Source organism: Oncorhynchus tshawytscha, linkage group LG28 (assembly GCF_018296145.1).
Source record: "Oncorhynchus tshawytscha isolate Ot180627B linkage group LG28, Otsh_v2.0, whole genome shotgun sequence".
NCBI classification, from domain to species: Eukaryota; Metazoa; Chordata; class Actinopteri; order Salmoniformes; family Salmonidae; genus Oncorhynchus; species Oncorhynchus tshawytscha.
In genome coordinates, this window is record NC_056456.1 from 6,762,026 (window position 1) to 6,776,327 (window position 14,302).

At 43.1% G+C, this 14,302-nt stretch overlaps 1 protein-coding gene across 3 annotated transcripts; it reads right to left on the reverse strand.

The window, feature by feature from the left end:
• Window positions 1-900: 900 nt before the first annotated feature.
• On the reverse strand, window positions 901-13,308 carry LOC112226572 (ATP-sensitive inward rectifier potassium channel 10). 3 transcript variants are annotated; one of them, XM_024390975.2, is made up of 6 exons: window positions 12,986-13,308; window positions 7,742-8,087; window positions 6,472-6,683; window positions 5,912-6,043; window positions 3,688-3,865; window positions 901-3,324 (listed from the first exon to the last, which is right to left on the reverse strand). In XM_024390975.2, exons 2-6 carry the CDS (start codon window positions 8,085-8,087, stop codon window positions 2,921-2,923), a joined length of 1,272 nt encoding a protein of 423 aa, XP_024246743.1. In that variant the 5' UTR covers window positions 12,986-13,308; the 3' UTR covers window positions 901-2,920. The 3 variants fall into 3 exon arrangements, with proteins under 3 accessions (XP_024246743.1, XP_024246744.1, XP_024246742.1); XM_024390976.2 differs by lacking the exon at window positions 12,986-13,308 and adding an exon at window positions 10,552-10,714 and having other exon boundaries at window positions 7,742-8,055; XM_024390974.2 differs by lacking the exon at window positions 12,986-13,308 and adding an exon at window positions 10,552-10,714.
• Between the last annotated feature and the right edge of the window lie 994 nt (window positions 13,309-14,302).

Genomic DNA, 14,302 nt, shown 5'->3' on the forward strand with positions numbered 1-14,302 from the left:
TCAGAACGCACCCTTGTGGGGCCCCAGTGTTGAGGATCAGCGGGGAGGAGATGTTGTTGCCTACCCTCACCACCTGGGGGCGGCCCGTCAGGAAGTCCAGTACCCAGTTGCACAGGGCGGGGTCGAGACCCAGGGTCTCGAGCTTGATGACGAGCTTGGAGGGTACTATGGTGTTGTGGAGTGTGTCAGGTTTTTCAGCCCACTTATTTGTGGTCGATTGACAGACATGTCCAAAAATGAGTTGAGCTATGCATAGCGCTCTGTGGTGTGACTTTCTGGTAGTGAGAAGTTTCCATCCTTCAAATGACCTTGTGGGGCAGTTTCCTGTTCCTGACTTCCCTGTAGCCTAACTAACACTTTGTTAACTTTTTCTCACAAGTAAGAGGCTACATTAAAGTATCACAATCCAAAATTGCTATATTCCACAATTGTTTATGTTTTTGTTTAATTTGAGTCTTCGTAATCCGACATGTACAGCTTCAAAATTTAATTTTTTTTTTTTTAAATCTAGAGTATATTCAAAAACTTTTGCCTTGAAGTTACTTCCTCTTCCTCCATGAGCTTTTAACATCCATGACCGGAAATTTCACACAAGATTAACACATTCTGTTTGCAATTCTAACATGTTCTGTGGCATGTGAAATTATTTGATAACCTGTTTCCAATACATTTTAAATGTACTTAGGAACAGAAAATTAGCACCAAAAGTGAAAGAAAAGACGGGGTAGAATGCATTTTCATGTTACAAGCCAAGTTGTGTTACAATGAGATTTGTTATTGTGTAATTGTAGTATTTTCAACATGTACATTTCCAGTAGGGCAGCCCCTACCAAATTACTGACACACAAATAGGGGATTCAGTGTAATATTTTAAATAAATCTTAAAAAATGACTGCTCTATACTTTGATAATTCTTTATTTCAAATTAGCTTGTGCTGTTAAAGATCTAGAAGACAACATTCAAGTTTTCCAGTGAAAAACCTAGACAAGTTGAAGACAAAATATCAAACCTCTCCCACAGTTAATAATTCATATCAATAAAGCACTCAGGCTTCAAGGCCTCTGAGAGATCACAATGGCAAAATCATGATCAGACCTGGCTTCAAATATTTACTTTTATGACCAGTTTCCCTGACACAGATTAAGCCTTGACATGGACTAAGAAGCACTTTCAATGGAGAATCTCTCCATTAAAAATGTTTTTTTTAGTCTCAGACTAGGATTCATCTTTGTTTGGGAAACCTGCCCCTTAGCATTTGCTTCAGTCTGTCTAGACTGCCAGAGTCTGGGTGGAGTTTGCAGTGTTGCGACTATTCGATTGGTTCCTTTGCGCCAGGCAAGCTCAATCAAGGCCAGGATTTGTTTTTGTTATGATTCCAATTGCATTTGAACCCAAGTCTAATCATGGACACCACACAATAATCACATTTGCTTCCTCTCAAAACACCTCAGCAATACCAACAGTCCGTGTACGTTCTCTCCTGTAAACCAAATTAAGGCATGGGTTAATATTGTAATCTAAAGCCATGATTAGGTCTTGACACACCTCTCTCAATTTAAGTTACCCCACCCAAATTTCCCCAAAGCCTACTTTACACATGAAGCCATGATTACCTACCACCAGAGGAAGAAATAGAAGCTTGTACTCATGTGAGTCCCTGGGTGTGCATCCCAAATGGCACCCTATTCCATATATAGTGCACTACTTTTGACCAGAGCCCTGTGGGCCTTATTAATCAAAGGTGAAAAGTAGTGCACTTATAGGGAATGGAGTGTTTTTTGACTCTATGTAAAGGCAATCTGGTGTCTAGAATAGGCCTAGAACGTATCCTGCTGTTAGTGTTGAACCTTCTAAATGGCTGTTTGTGATTATTTACAAAAATATTATTTTCTATCAATGTGCCACAGAAACAACACATGGCAAACTGACTGAAGAGAGGAAAATCATTCAAATCCCAATCATAAAATATGAATAGAAAGCATCATTCAAACATTTCATCCAGTGTTAAAGTGCTTTTAGTTGGGTTACAAGCACAAATCTATATACATTCCAGTAATATTAAGTGCTACAAACGCTCCTAAGGTGCAAAGGTACTTAATAAAGTGCTAACTGCAGTCCTCTGTAGCAACAATAACAGATATATCTGTGCAGAAAAGGCATACTGACGACTATACACAGCACCTTAAAATCATCTTCTCTCGTCTTCTTCACATCCAGTCAAAGTCCACAACAGGTCTACATTCTTTTTCGTATTGATACATTAGTGTTATCATTTCACCAAAGTGCTTTAAGCTAGCATATTCTACAGTACATTGGCACGTACCAATAACAAATAACAAAATCATAAGACATTCTAAAGTGTTACATATTTGTATGTTTTTACAGTGTATTTATGGACGGATGTCCAGTACGTTGGCAGAGAAGCATCAGTACAAAGTCTGAATCCCAAATGGCACCCTATTCCCTATATAGTGCACTACTTTTGACCAGGGCCCGTAGGGGATATAAAGGGAGTAGGGTGCCATTTGTGATCCACGCTAAGCATTCAAAGCCTTTCCAGGGGCTTCCCCCTCTCCATAACACACTGCCCCACAATATTTCTATACGTACCAATTTCATGTAAATAAACAACAAGCAATGAATTAATCATTTCAATATTTGTAGTAAACTGTAACAGACCCTGCTTAGAATCCAGTGTATGCTAGACCTAGGTTCATATACTATTTACATCTTTCAAATAGTTGGAGTTTGCTTTAGTCTTACTGAAGTGCCAGATGGGCAGGGTTTGCGGTTTCCGGACTATTCTATTGGATCCATTAAGCCAGGCAAAGCTCAATCAAGCACGGACAAAAGTATTTCAAATGATTTCCAATAGTATTTGAACCCAGGTCTGGTGTATGCGTCTCAGTGTGTAGGCTCTCAGACATTGCTGATGCGGACACTGAGAGGGCTACTGTCTCTGACCCTCCCTCTCCCTTCCTCTCCTCTCTCCCTGTAGCTCTGCTCCAATCGGATCTTCTCCGGGTCAGTCCCCTCCACCCCCCCTCCTCCTCCTCCTCCATTGCCATGGTAGCTCTGTGGGCGGGATGTTTTGAAGAGGGGTGTGGTCTTGGTTTTGGCCACTTTGTCGAAGAAGGCAAAGTCGGCCACGTACTTCCCTGAGGGGGAGAGGGAGACCACAGGGGGGAACTCGTACCCCCACAGGATCTCGTCAGGCAGGTATGAGGTACGCACCTGGCAGGTGGCTGAGGTGGGCTCTACCGTGGCACTCATGATAACCAGCAGCTCAAAGTCCGCCAGCTCAGGATCTGTCCATCCCCCGCCTGAGGGGAGAGAGAGAGAGCGAGAGAGAGAGAGAGAGAGAGAGAGAGAGAGAGAGAGAGAGAGAGAGAGAGAGAGAGAGAGAGAGAGAGAGAGAGAGAGAGAGAGAGAGAGAGAGAGAGAGAGAGAGAGAGAGATAGGGAGACACAAATATCTCAAATTAAAGGCCCTGACACACACACAAACACACAGATCCATTCCCGTAGTTCTAGGCTGGTCCCAAATGGCAGTCTATTCCCTATACAATGCACTGCTTTTGACCAGAGCCCATAGGGCCCTGTTCAAAAGTAGTGCACTATATAGGTTATAGGGTGCCATTTGGGATGAACCCACAGATCCATTCCCACAGTAATAACCAGGCGTACCCTTGGCGGCCCAGGCCCTGAGCGGGCTGTTGTCGTCTATGATGTGGTAAAATGTGAGGGGGAGGATGAGGAAGGGGCTGTCGCTGGACGTATCCACCTGGAAGGGAACGTTCCTCTGGTCCAGACGCACCGTCTCCCCCTCCTTAGTATGAGATGTCTGCAGCAGCTTCCCCGTCACCTAGGGGGGGCGCACACAATCCCTAGGGCAGGTGTTTTCAAACTGAGGTCTGCGGACGCCCGGGGTTCCACAAGGGGGTGCCAGGGGGTCCGTGGAAAATGTTTATAAATAAACAAAAAGCATTTTCTTCTTATTTTTTTTACACTAAATTAAATGTAGTTTTTTATAATACCTACAGAACATGTTTCCTATCCACCCCCAATGGCAATTAATTGTTTTGATCAGTTTACAAATAACCTTTGCATTTTCCTGTCTCACTCTGCCCTGGGGCCCTGACCTCCAGGGGGCCCCAACTAATAGTATTATTATTTCCGGCGGCAGGGTGCAAAGGCCCCCAAACAAAACTCTAGCCCCAAAAGGCTAGAGCAGGCCCTGCTCAGATAGCATATATGTGTAGAATAGTAGGATATTTGCTTTAAAAACAATTTGCACAATTTTCTCTCAGACTCATGTCCTCACCAAGGGGCTCATAATATTTGGGGTGCTTGACGTTAAGTTGTTTGAAAACCCCTGCGCTAAGGGGGTTTGATTTTAGAGGGGATCAACTCTGCTCATATTTCTCTTCTTCTTCACTATACAGACAGGTTGTAAAAGAGAAAGCTAAGTGGGATAGATCCTTTGCCAAGATAATCCATACACCTGACAGGTGTGGCATAGCAAGAAGCTGTTTAAACAGCATGATCATTACACAGGTGCACCTTGTGCTGGGGACAATAAAAGGACACTCTAAAATGTGCAGTTTTGTCACACAACACAATGACACAGAGGTCTCAATGTTTTGAGGGAGCATGCAATTGGCATGCTGACTGCAGGAGCTATTGCCAGAGAATGTAATTTCTCTACCGTAAGCCGCCTCCAATATCAATTTAGAGAATTTGGCAATACTGCACTTCCAACCAGCCTCACAACCGCAGACCACGTGTAACAACGCCAGCCCAGGACCTCCACATCTGACTTCTTCACCTGCGGGATCATCTGAGAACAGCGACCTGGACAGCTGATGAAACTGTGGGTTTGCACAAGCAAAGAATTTCTGCACAAACTGTCAGAAACCATTTCAGGGAAGCTCATCTGCTTGCTCATCATCCTCACCAGGGTCTTGACCTGACTGCAGTTCGGTGTCGTAACCAACCTCAGTGGAAAAGCTCACCTTTGATGGCCACTGGCACGCTGGGGAAGTGTGCTCTTCATGGATGAATCCAGGTTTTAACTGTACTGGGCAGATGACAGGCAGCAGGTATGGCGTCATTTGGGCAAACGGTTTGTTGATGTCAACGTTGTGTCCCATGGTGGTGGTGGGGTTATGTTATGGGCAGGCATAAGTTACGGACAACGAACAGAATTGCATTTTACCGATGGAAATTTGAATACACAGAGATACCATGACGAGATCCTAAGGCCCATTGTTGTGCCATTCATCCGCCGCCATCACCTCATGTTTCATCATCATCATGCACCATGTCGCAAGGATCTGTACACACTTCCTGGAAGCTGAAAGTGCCACAGTTCTTCCATGGCCTGCATACTCACCAGACATGTCACCCATTGAGCATGTTTGGGATGCTCTGGATCGACATGTACGACATTTTCAGTTCCCACCAATATCCAGCAACTTTTAAGAGGAGTGGGACAACATTCCACAGGCCACAATCAACAGCCTGATCAACTCTATGTGAAGGAGATTTATTGCGCTGCATGAGGCAAATGGTGGTCACACCAAATACTAACTGGTTTTCTGATCCACGCCCCTACCCTTTCTCTAAGGTATATGTGACCAACAGATGCATATACTGTATGTATTCCCAATCATGTGAAATCCATAGATTAGTGCCAAATGAATGTATTTCAATTGACTGATTTCCTAATATGAACTGTAACTCAGTAAGAAAAAAATATATATTGTATGTTGCATTTATATTTTTGTTCAGTGTACTTTACACACACACACACACACACACACACACACACACACACACACACACACACACACACACACACACACACACACACACACACACACACACACACACACAGTTGAGCAGTTACCTGGCACCCCAGCAGCAGGCTCTTCCGCATGTTGGCCACTCGGATCATGAGGCAGGGTCGGCCTTCGTGACTGGACACCACGGCGTGCTGGCTAAACTTCACCGTCTCACCTCGCTTCTTTGGCCGAGCCACCTGAGGAAAGCAGTAAAGACTATTGTATCTTGTGTTCAGGTTTGGTGTCAATTCCATTTCAATTTAGTCAATTCAGGAGACATTCAACAATTCAAGTACACATAGAAGTTAATTAGCAATTCAACTGACCGCAACAATGTGTGTATCAGAGATTTCAAACAGCGATGATGACCCAAGTGATGTAAGACGGTATAAAGGACAAAACACACCATGCCAACGAACGTTTGAAAGCAGTGGGTGGTCACGCAATCACCAGCTGGGAGTCCATTATTGGTGGCAATTCAAAATGTAGAATAGACGGGAAAAGAACAGAACATAACGGCAATGTTCTGTTCAGAAGCGATAGGACGGCCGTCTGCTGCTTTTAACCGTTCATTGACACGGTATGTTTTGTCCTCAAGTGCAGTGCTCAGTAAGCCTTACTCTACCTTGGCGAGGAAGGTTCCGGTGATGAAGATCTCCAGCACCATGGTGATGACGAGTTGCAGGATCAGGAGAATGATAGCAGCTGGACATTCCTCTGTGATGCAACGGAAGCCGTAGCCAATGGTGGTCTGGGACTCCAGCGAGAACAGGAAAGCCCCAGTCAGCGTCTGCATCTGCAGCACACACGGGGTGTGGTTCGATGGTGGGTTGAACTCTGAGAGGGCCCAGAAGAGAGAGAGAGGGAGACAGAGAGAGGAGAGAAAGTGAGAAAGAGAGAGGAGAGAGGAGAGAATGTGAGAAAGAGAGAGGAGAGAGGACAGAGAAAGAGAGGAGAAGGAAAGAGTGAGGGAGACGAGAGAGAGGGAGACAGAGAGAGGAGAGAAAGTGAGAAAGAGAGAGGAGAGAGGAGAGAAAGTGAGAAAGAGAGAGGAGAGAGGACAGAGAAAGAGAGGAGAAGGAAAGAGTGAGGGAGACGAGAGAGAGCAAAGGGAGATTGAGAGGAAGAAAGAGAGAGAGGACAGAGGCCTTTTCTCAATTAGATTTGCTCAACTCCTGCATCCTCTCTCTGTCCTCTCTGGCCTCCTTTGGAAAATGGTCAAAGGTAATCGAAGAGAGGCGATGAGGAGAGTGAACGTGGACGAAAATGCGTTTGTATGAAATGAGAAGGTCCTACTCCACTCGCGGGTCATTTACAGGGGTGGATCCCAAAATACATGTGTAAAGTGATAAAAGCAAATGAAGTTAGTTGTGAAAACCATTTTGTCGATATAAAGATAAGTAGCATATGGTTTTTAAATATGTGCATGCTTTTCTCCTTCGACAATACAACAGCTGATTCAAAGGGGGTGTGGAAGACATCAAAACTCTTCTGCTGTAGAATACACTCGTGCTTCCTCGCCACTTAGGAGGCTATCGAGGAAGGGAGGACCATCTGCACCTTGCCTACTAAAGAATTGACACACTCCTCGACCACTTATTGGTTTCCGGGTCACGGAGGAGAGAGGACGGAGGAGAATAGACAGAGGACGGACTTTTGCCCAAACAAGAAAAGGCCAGAGAGTGAGAGGAGAGATTGGGAAAGGGGCTCTGGTCAGAAGTAGTGCACTAACTATATAGGGAGTAAGGTGCCATTTTGGACAGCCAATGTACGTTACACAAAACTTAGTTGGTGGTTTTTGTTTAGGTGTACTGATCTAAAACAACAGTGGGACAGCGAATTGTTACTGTAGTACTGAGGATTTTAAAATGTCTCCATTCTCTCCACTCTCTCACCCAGCAGATCTCCATGCACTAATGCCACCAGGTACCACAGAACCCCGAACAGGAACCACGTCCCCGTGAAGGTAAGGGTGAAGAGAAAGAACTTCCACCGCCACTGCATATCCAGGAACGTCGTCCAGAGGTCACGCATGTACAGGGCCGACCGCCCGCTGATGTGTTCGATGCGTACGTTACTCCGCCCATCCTTAGACAGAACACGTCTCCGCCTCCTCAAGGTCCCGCCCCCGCCGGAGCCCCCGGCGCCCAATAGGGGCTTTAGAACGTCTGTCTGCGTCTGTGAGTGACACACCTTTTGAGGGGAGCAGCTTCGGGAGGAAGGGGGCGTGGCAGATGTCATCTGTCACAACGCAACAGGAAGGAAGGAGAGACTGATTAGGTGACGTCTTTGGCACAGTAACAGGGCATGAAATAATAACTGTAAATAAAGTTTAGACATCCTGCAGTACAGATGTTAACCAGTTAACCAGTGCTATTAAGATTATATTCTCAAACCACACAAGAGCAACAAAAGAGCATTGCAATTAATTAACATTTAGAAAGTCACTCGAGCTTTGATCGACAAACATCAAAACCAGTTGTCAGAGTTGAGTCTCAAAATGGCAATGTAGGACTATAAAATGCATTACTGCACTTTCGCATGACTATTGTAATGCGAAAGTACTGCACTGTAGCCTTAAAGTTAAAAAAAATATATGCATCTTTTGCTGGAAGATTGCAGAACAGATGAAGACACAAACACAACATGACGAGGGACCAAACAAGCACATGCAGATTCCACACACTGTGTGTCCCAAATGGCAACCTATTCCCTCACTAATTTTGGCCAGGGCCCTATGAGCTCTTGTCAAAAGTAATACACTATATAGTTAATAGGGTGTCATTTGGGACAAAGGCAAAAAGTCCTACACAGTAACAACGTTTCCATCCACAGTTTGTATGCGAGTAAAGTCATACCACACCATTTTATGTGCAAATATTGATATATTAACCATCATATTGAAGTAAACTTGGAGTCGCGATGATATGGTGTGTGGTCCTCCCTCTACGACTCAGGAAGACATGCAGTTTATTAGGCTACAGATGGAATACGTTATGATGAACTTCACAGGGTGGTGAAAGTGCCAGGTGATGAGCTTGATGCTCCTTTCCAATAAATATCAAAGGTCTTTTTCTGGCGACATGATAATCAATGCTTGGTTGCCGTTTGACAAAGAAACATATTCTTGCACTTTTGCCCATAATAATCTCATCATGTAGTCTATACTCGTACTGTACCTGCAAGCTGTTGACTAGAGCACATGAACCAATACCAGAGTGGGCACATTTGCTATGAAACGCAAATTGTTTTGTGACAAAGCCATTGAAAATACGATGGAAACCCATTTAACTTGTATGTTTTATTACTATATCTTTTTTATTCACTCGCAATTTAACTGCAAAAGTTACTTTTATGTGCACTGTGTCATTATGCAACGACTTTTATCCACAACAAGTCAGTTTGATGGAAACGCATCTCTGGTGTGACAATTTGCACTTCATATTTACGCAGATTTTAGAATATTCGCGTGGAAATCTGTCGCCAATTGGATGGAAACCGAGCTAATGTCATTCTCTCACTTACTTCCACAAAGCACGTAGACCAGAAGTTGAACATGGCAAAGAGAAGTGGGAGAGACACAAATGAGAGATAAAATGGTTTGATAAGGGAAATGGGAATAAGAAGGAGGTGTAGAATTAGGATGACCAGATTAACATTACTGCATCAAAACAGACAATAGATACAGGGACTCACTTTGTGAGCCGTACAAAAAGGGAAACTGGACCGATTAAATTAAGGCCAATGCTCTGTTAAAAACACTGAGTTTATCTAGATGAAGTAAAAAGAGACGTGACTGTACTGTTGATTCCAAATAGAGGGCCCTTTAGTGGACAAAGAGTGAACTTCTGTCTAGAAACAGGATATGGTGATAAGAGTTAACAAAGAAGAAGGCCAACATTCCCTTTCTGGTTGCCCTGCACCTTTCAAGCCGTGTCCCTTCTTGAATTCAAAAGGGAATTCACCAACTCCTAGAGGTCAGTGAATGATATAAATTCTTCTTTATTGTTAAAACCAATACCCTTTGGCCCGTAGCATAGCCTTCATCAGGGTTTTACAGATGGAAAATTAAGGAGGCTTTTATAGGCCTTCCCTTCTTAACTCTCATGCTGGTCTCTCTCTCTGTCTCTCTCTCTCTCTCTCTCTCTCTCTCTCTCTCTCTCTCTCTCTCTCTCTCTCTCTCTCTCTCTCACACGCACACGCACACGCACAAACACACACACACACGCACACGCACGAACACACACACACACACACACAGTATTTCCCCCAATGTGTGTCACTGATGTTACCAGGCAGTGATTGTAGTCTACAGGAGTATAGTAATAAGACCTTTTAAAATCACATTGACAAAAAAACACAATGTTCTAATGCACATACACACGACATACACACAAATTCCAACTAAGTGACGTAAAAAATAAACACCGAAATAGCTCAGCAACAATGCAGAGTTTTACGTAAGCAATTACTGTTAATTACACATCTCTGGTTATGCAACTCTTTCATAGTTACAATGACAGTATTGAAAACTTTCACCGTGTCCCCCTTCATCCCTCTCTCCCTCTCTCACACACACGCTCTTTCTTTCTCATCCTCCCTTTTTCCTGAATGTGCAGCCTCAAGGTCTACAACTTGTACACAAGAAGATAACATCTTATTAATAAAAACTTTAACAAAAGAAGAAGCGTAACCAAATCAATACCTTTCCAATAGGATGTATTCCATCTCCATGACAACACATCTACTTTTGTACAACGGTATTATTACTCTAATATCAGAATGATCAACTGAATCAAAACTTCTCCCTCTAAACTACAAAGGCGTTTTGCATGTTTTCCTGATCTCCCTCTCCTTTTCCTTTCCCTCTCCTGCTCCCTCTCTCACCCTTTTGCTCTCTCTCCCTTTCTCTCGCTCGCTCTCTCCCTCTCTATCTCTCCTCTCTCTCCTGTGTACACAGGAATGCTTTGTTTGGGTCAGAGATGAAAGGAACAAAAGAGACCATTGACAAAAACGACTGTCTGTGTGCGCGCGTGCGCCTGCATGCGTGTGTGTGCGTATGTGTGTGTGTGTGTGTGTGTGTGTGTGTGTGTGTGTGTGTGTGTGTGTGTGTGCCTGGTGTGTGAAAGGAAAAGAGAGAAAGAGATCTGTGACAAAAGGCCCTCGTTAATATTCCAGAGTGTAGAGTAATCCCCCACAAGTAGATACTGAAACACGCTATTACCCCCACTGTTGCCCCCATTCCCTCTCTCCCTTTCTACCCCTATCTCTCTCTTCCTCGCTTTCTTTCTCTTCCCCGCTCTCGTTCTTTACTGCTCACGCCGTCTCCCTCCCTCTCCATCTCTCTCACACACACACACACCAATCGTAGTTGATTGTTGCACAGCATAGAAAGAAGCCGTCATAACATAACGTTAATTACCACCTCAGTTTACACAGATCAGTGCTTCCAGATCCATATTGAATAGTTCCATACAGCTCTAACTTACAGCTGTTCCTCTCATCGCTAGCTACTGTTATTATTGACTAACACTATTCCATCCAGACCCCCCTAAAGCTGCTCTTCGACTGTGACACCGGTGTTTCACTGGTGAATTCACCTGGAAGTTATACTAGGGACATTGTGTTACCATAGCTAGGGCTGACACTGAGGACTTGTGAAGAGCAGAATCAACAACCTCTGTATAACCAAACTGATGGCCAAACCATAGAGCTCCACAACCCCTCAGGTTCCATTCTCTGCTCCAGGACCACAATGGAAATAAGTAGTAAAACAGTTTTTTGTGTTATCCTCAATTATTGTAAATGTACTGTACCCACATTTGTGGTTGAATTGTGTTTGATATTGTTCAATAAATCAAATCAAATGTAAAAATATATTTTTTTCTGTTCCTCTATTGTTTTAGTTAACTCAGGGATCATTGAAAATTGATGCAATTTTTACAAAAACTCAAATTCATTTTACTTCTTTAATTGATTGGCGTCGATTTGAATTGACCCCAACCCATGCAGTAGAGATGTAACATGGTGCAGGAATCCCCGAAGCCGTGGTGAAAATGTGTTTCCCTTATTAGCCTACTCTTTGGTTAACTCTCTGGCACACACCAATTGTCATGTATCACCTCCAAATAAGAGTACATTACTGAGTGGGTTATTTTTTTTAAATGATAGGCATTAGGTTGATGTGTATTTGACCATTAACAAACATCTGAAATAAACACCTTTTAGGATGTTGAAGGGTCGTGACTTTTGATCAACAGTCATATGTCACTCATCAACTGCAAAACCCTCCCACTGACTCCTCACTAAAAATAGCCCAAAATAGCCAAGTTATGAAATGAAAAGGTAGTCAATGAAAACTAGAGAAATTGATCATGTAAATGTAATATCTCCTCTTCATATTTATTGAGGTATTAATGGAGGCTACTCTGATGTAAGTCCTTAATTAAGCAACCTTGAAATATTTAACTAATAAATACCTGTTGATTCATTTTTATCTGATAGCATAGTGTTGCAGCAGAATATGTTTTTTTGCTACAGACAACTATATACAGGACTAGTAAAGGCCTGGTACACTACTTTTGTTCATATTTTTTATTAATATCTATTATTATTATTATTAGATTTGTTTTGGGGGTCTTATTCTGGTGACATGATGATCGATGCTTGGCAGCCTTTTGATATGACTATGTTTTCCATAATAATCTCATCTTGTAGGTAGGCACCCGCACCTTGTCTGAGCTGTTGGCCAGTACAAAGACCAGAGTGGGCACATTCGCTACGTATTGCAATTTTTGTTGTGACAAAACGACCTGTAGAGTTTAACATCAGATGGAACCCCATTTACTTGTATTTTTTTAACCGCAAAAATATTGGTACGTTTTTATGTGCCCCATGTCATCACACATCTTTTTTTATCTGCAATAAGGCAATTTGATGGAAACACGGTTTAGAATATTTGCCTGAAAATCTGTCGCCAATTGGATGGAAACCTAGCTAGTAATACTGTAGTTGATTGTCTTACTATTATTTCCCCATCTTTATTTGGAGAGTGGGCCTAATTGAAAGGCCAATCAGCAAAATACATTTATATCTTTATCTAAAGTGATACTTATTTGCCCCCAAAAAGTTGAACTTACCTTGACTTGATTTGTCTTGCAAGCCGTGTTTAAAAACTAATTGAAAAGTGCGTCAGAAGAAGGCAACGTTCTTCTAGTTCTAAACCGTAAGACTCCTTGACATTTGTCTAGTGCACTTGTCTGCATTGTTGTCATACGCATGCTCATGCAACCCAGTCATTGCAATCCAACTTGGATGGTGTATTGGAAGAAACTACAGTAAGATTGTCAACTAGAAATAGATAGCCTATACCTTCTTTAAAATATAAAATACACAAAACTATCATTGATAGCTCAGGCTCTTCTCTTGAACCAAGCCGTAGATTTGTGATAAGATTTGTGTTGGGTTTATAAGTGGTCAGTTGATCTCTCTCTCTCTCTCCCTCTCTCTCCCTCTCTCTCTCTCTCTCTCTCTCTCTCTCTCTCTCTCTCTCTCTCTCTCTCTCTCTCTCTCTCTCTCTCTCTCTCTTATTCTCGGCTGGCGTGGTAATTGCTGTAATTGGCAGCACTTCGTCAATGGTCTATCCTACCGAGCATGTCCGATGATGGCTCTCGTCCAGGGTGTTACGTGCGTATTGCTGATGCTTAAGACTCATTGTCTAGCCGCACGTAACGCACTGGACCAGAGCTAGTCCGCATCTTGCTGTGGTGGTTTGAAGTGTTGCAGTTTGGCCGTTAACTGTCTTTGTGGACACATTATCTGCAGTCCCAATGTGCTTTTTAACTCCTTAGTCATATTTACCAAATATAAATAACATATCTCTACGAAATTAACACTACACTGAATTGTTTCCATCCATTTTGGAAGGGGGGCAAGTTTTCTAGTTGTCAATTGCATTAAATCATGTATGCTATATCAATTTCTTTGAAGATGGCCACCTGTTCTTTTGGGCATCTTGCTGTTTATCCCCCTCTCTTTTTGTTTGATCCCAAATGGCCCCCTATTCCCTATGAAGTGTACTCTTTTTGTATGGGCCACTATATAGGGAATAGGGTGTCATTTGTGAAATACCCCTTAGCATGCCCTCAATGCCTCTGTATTCGCTGCCCGCATTGCATGTGGCCAAGAGCGTCTGTACACGGTGTCCTGTTGGAGGGAACACATAAAGAGAAACATCCGTGAGGAGAATACTGCTTTTCTTGTGTGTGTCCCAAATGGCACCCTATTCCCTATATAATAGTGCATTACTTCTGGCCAGGGTAGTGCACCATATAGGAAATAGTGTGCTATTTGGGACTCAGCCCTGGCTTATGAATAAGAGGGTGACCAAGCGTTTCTCTAATGAAAGACAGAGAAGGAATAAGATTCCAGGGGAAGTGTTAACACACACTTAAAGT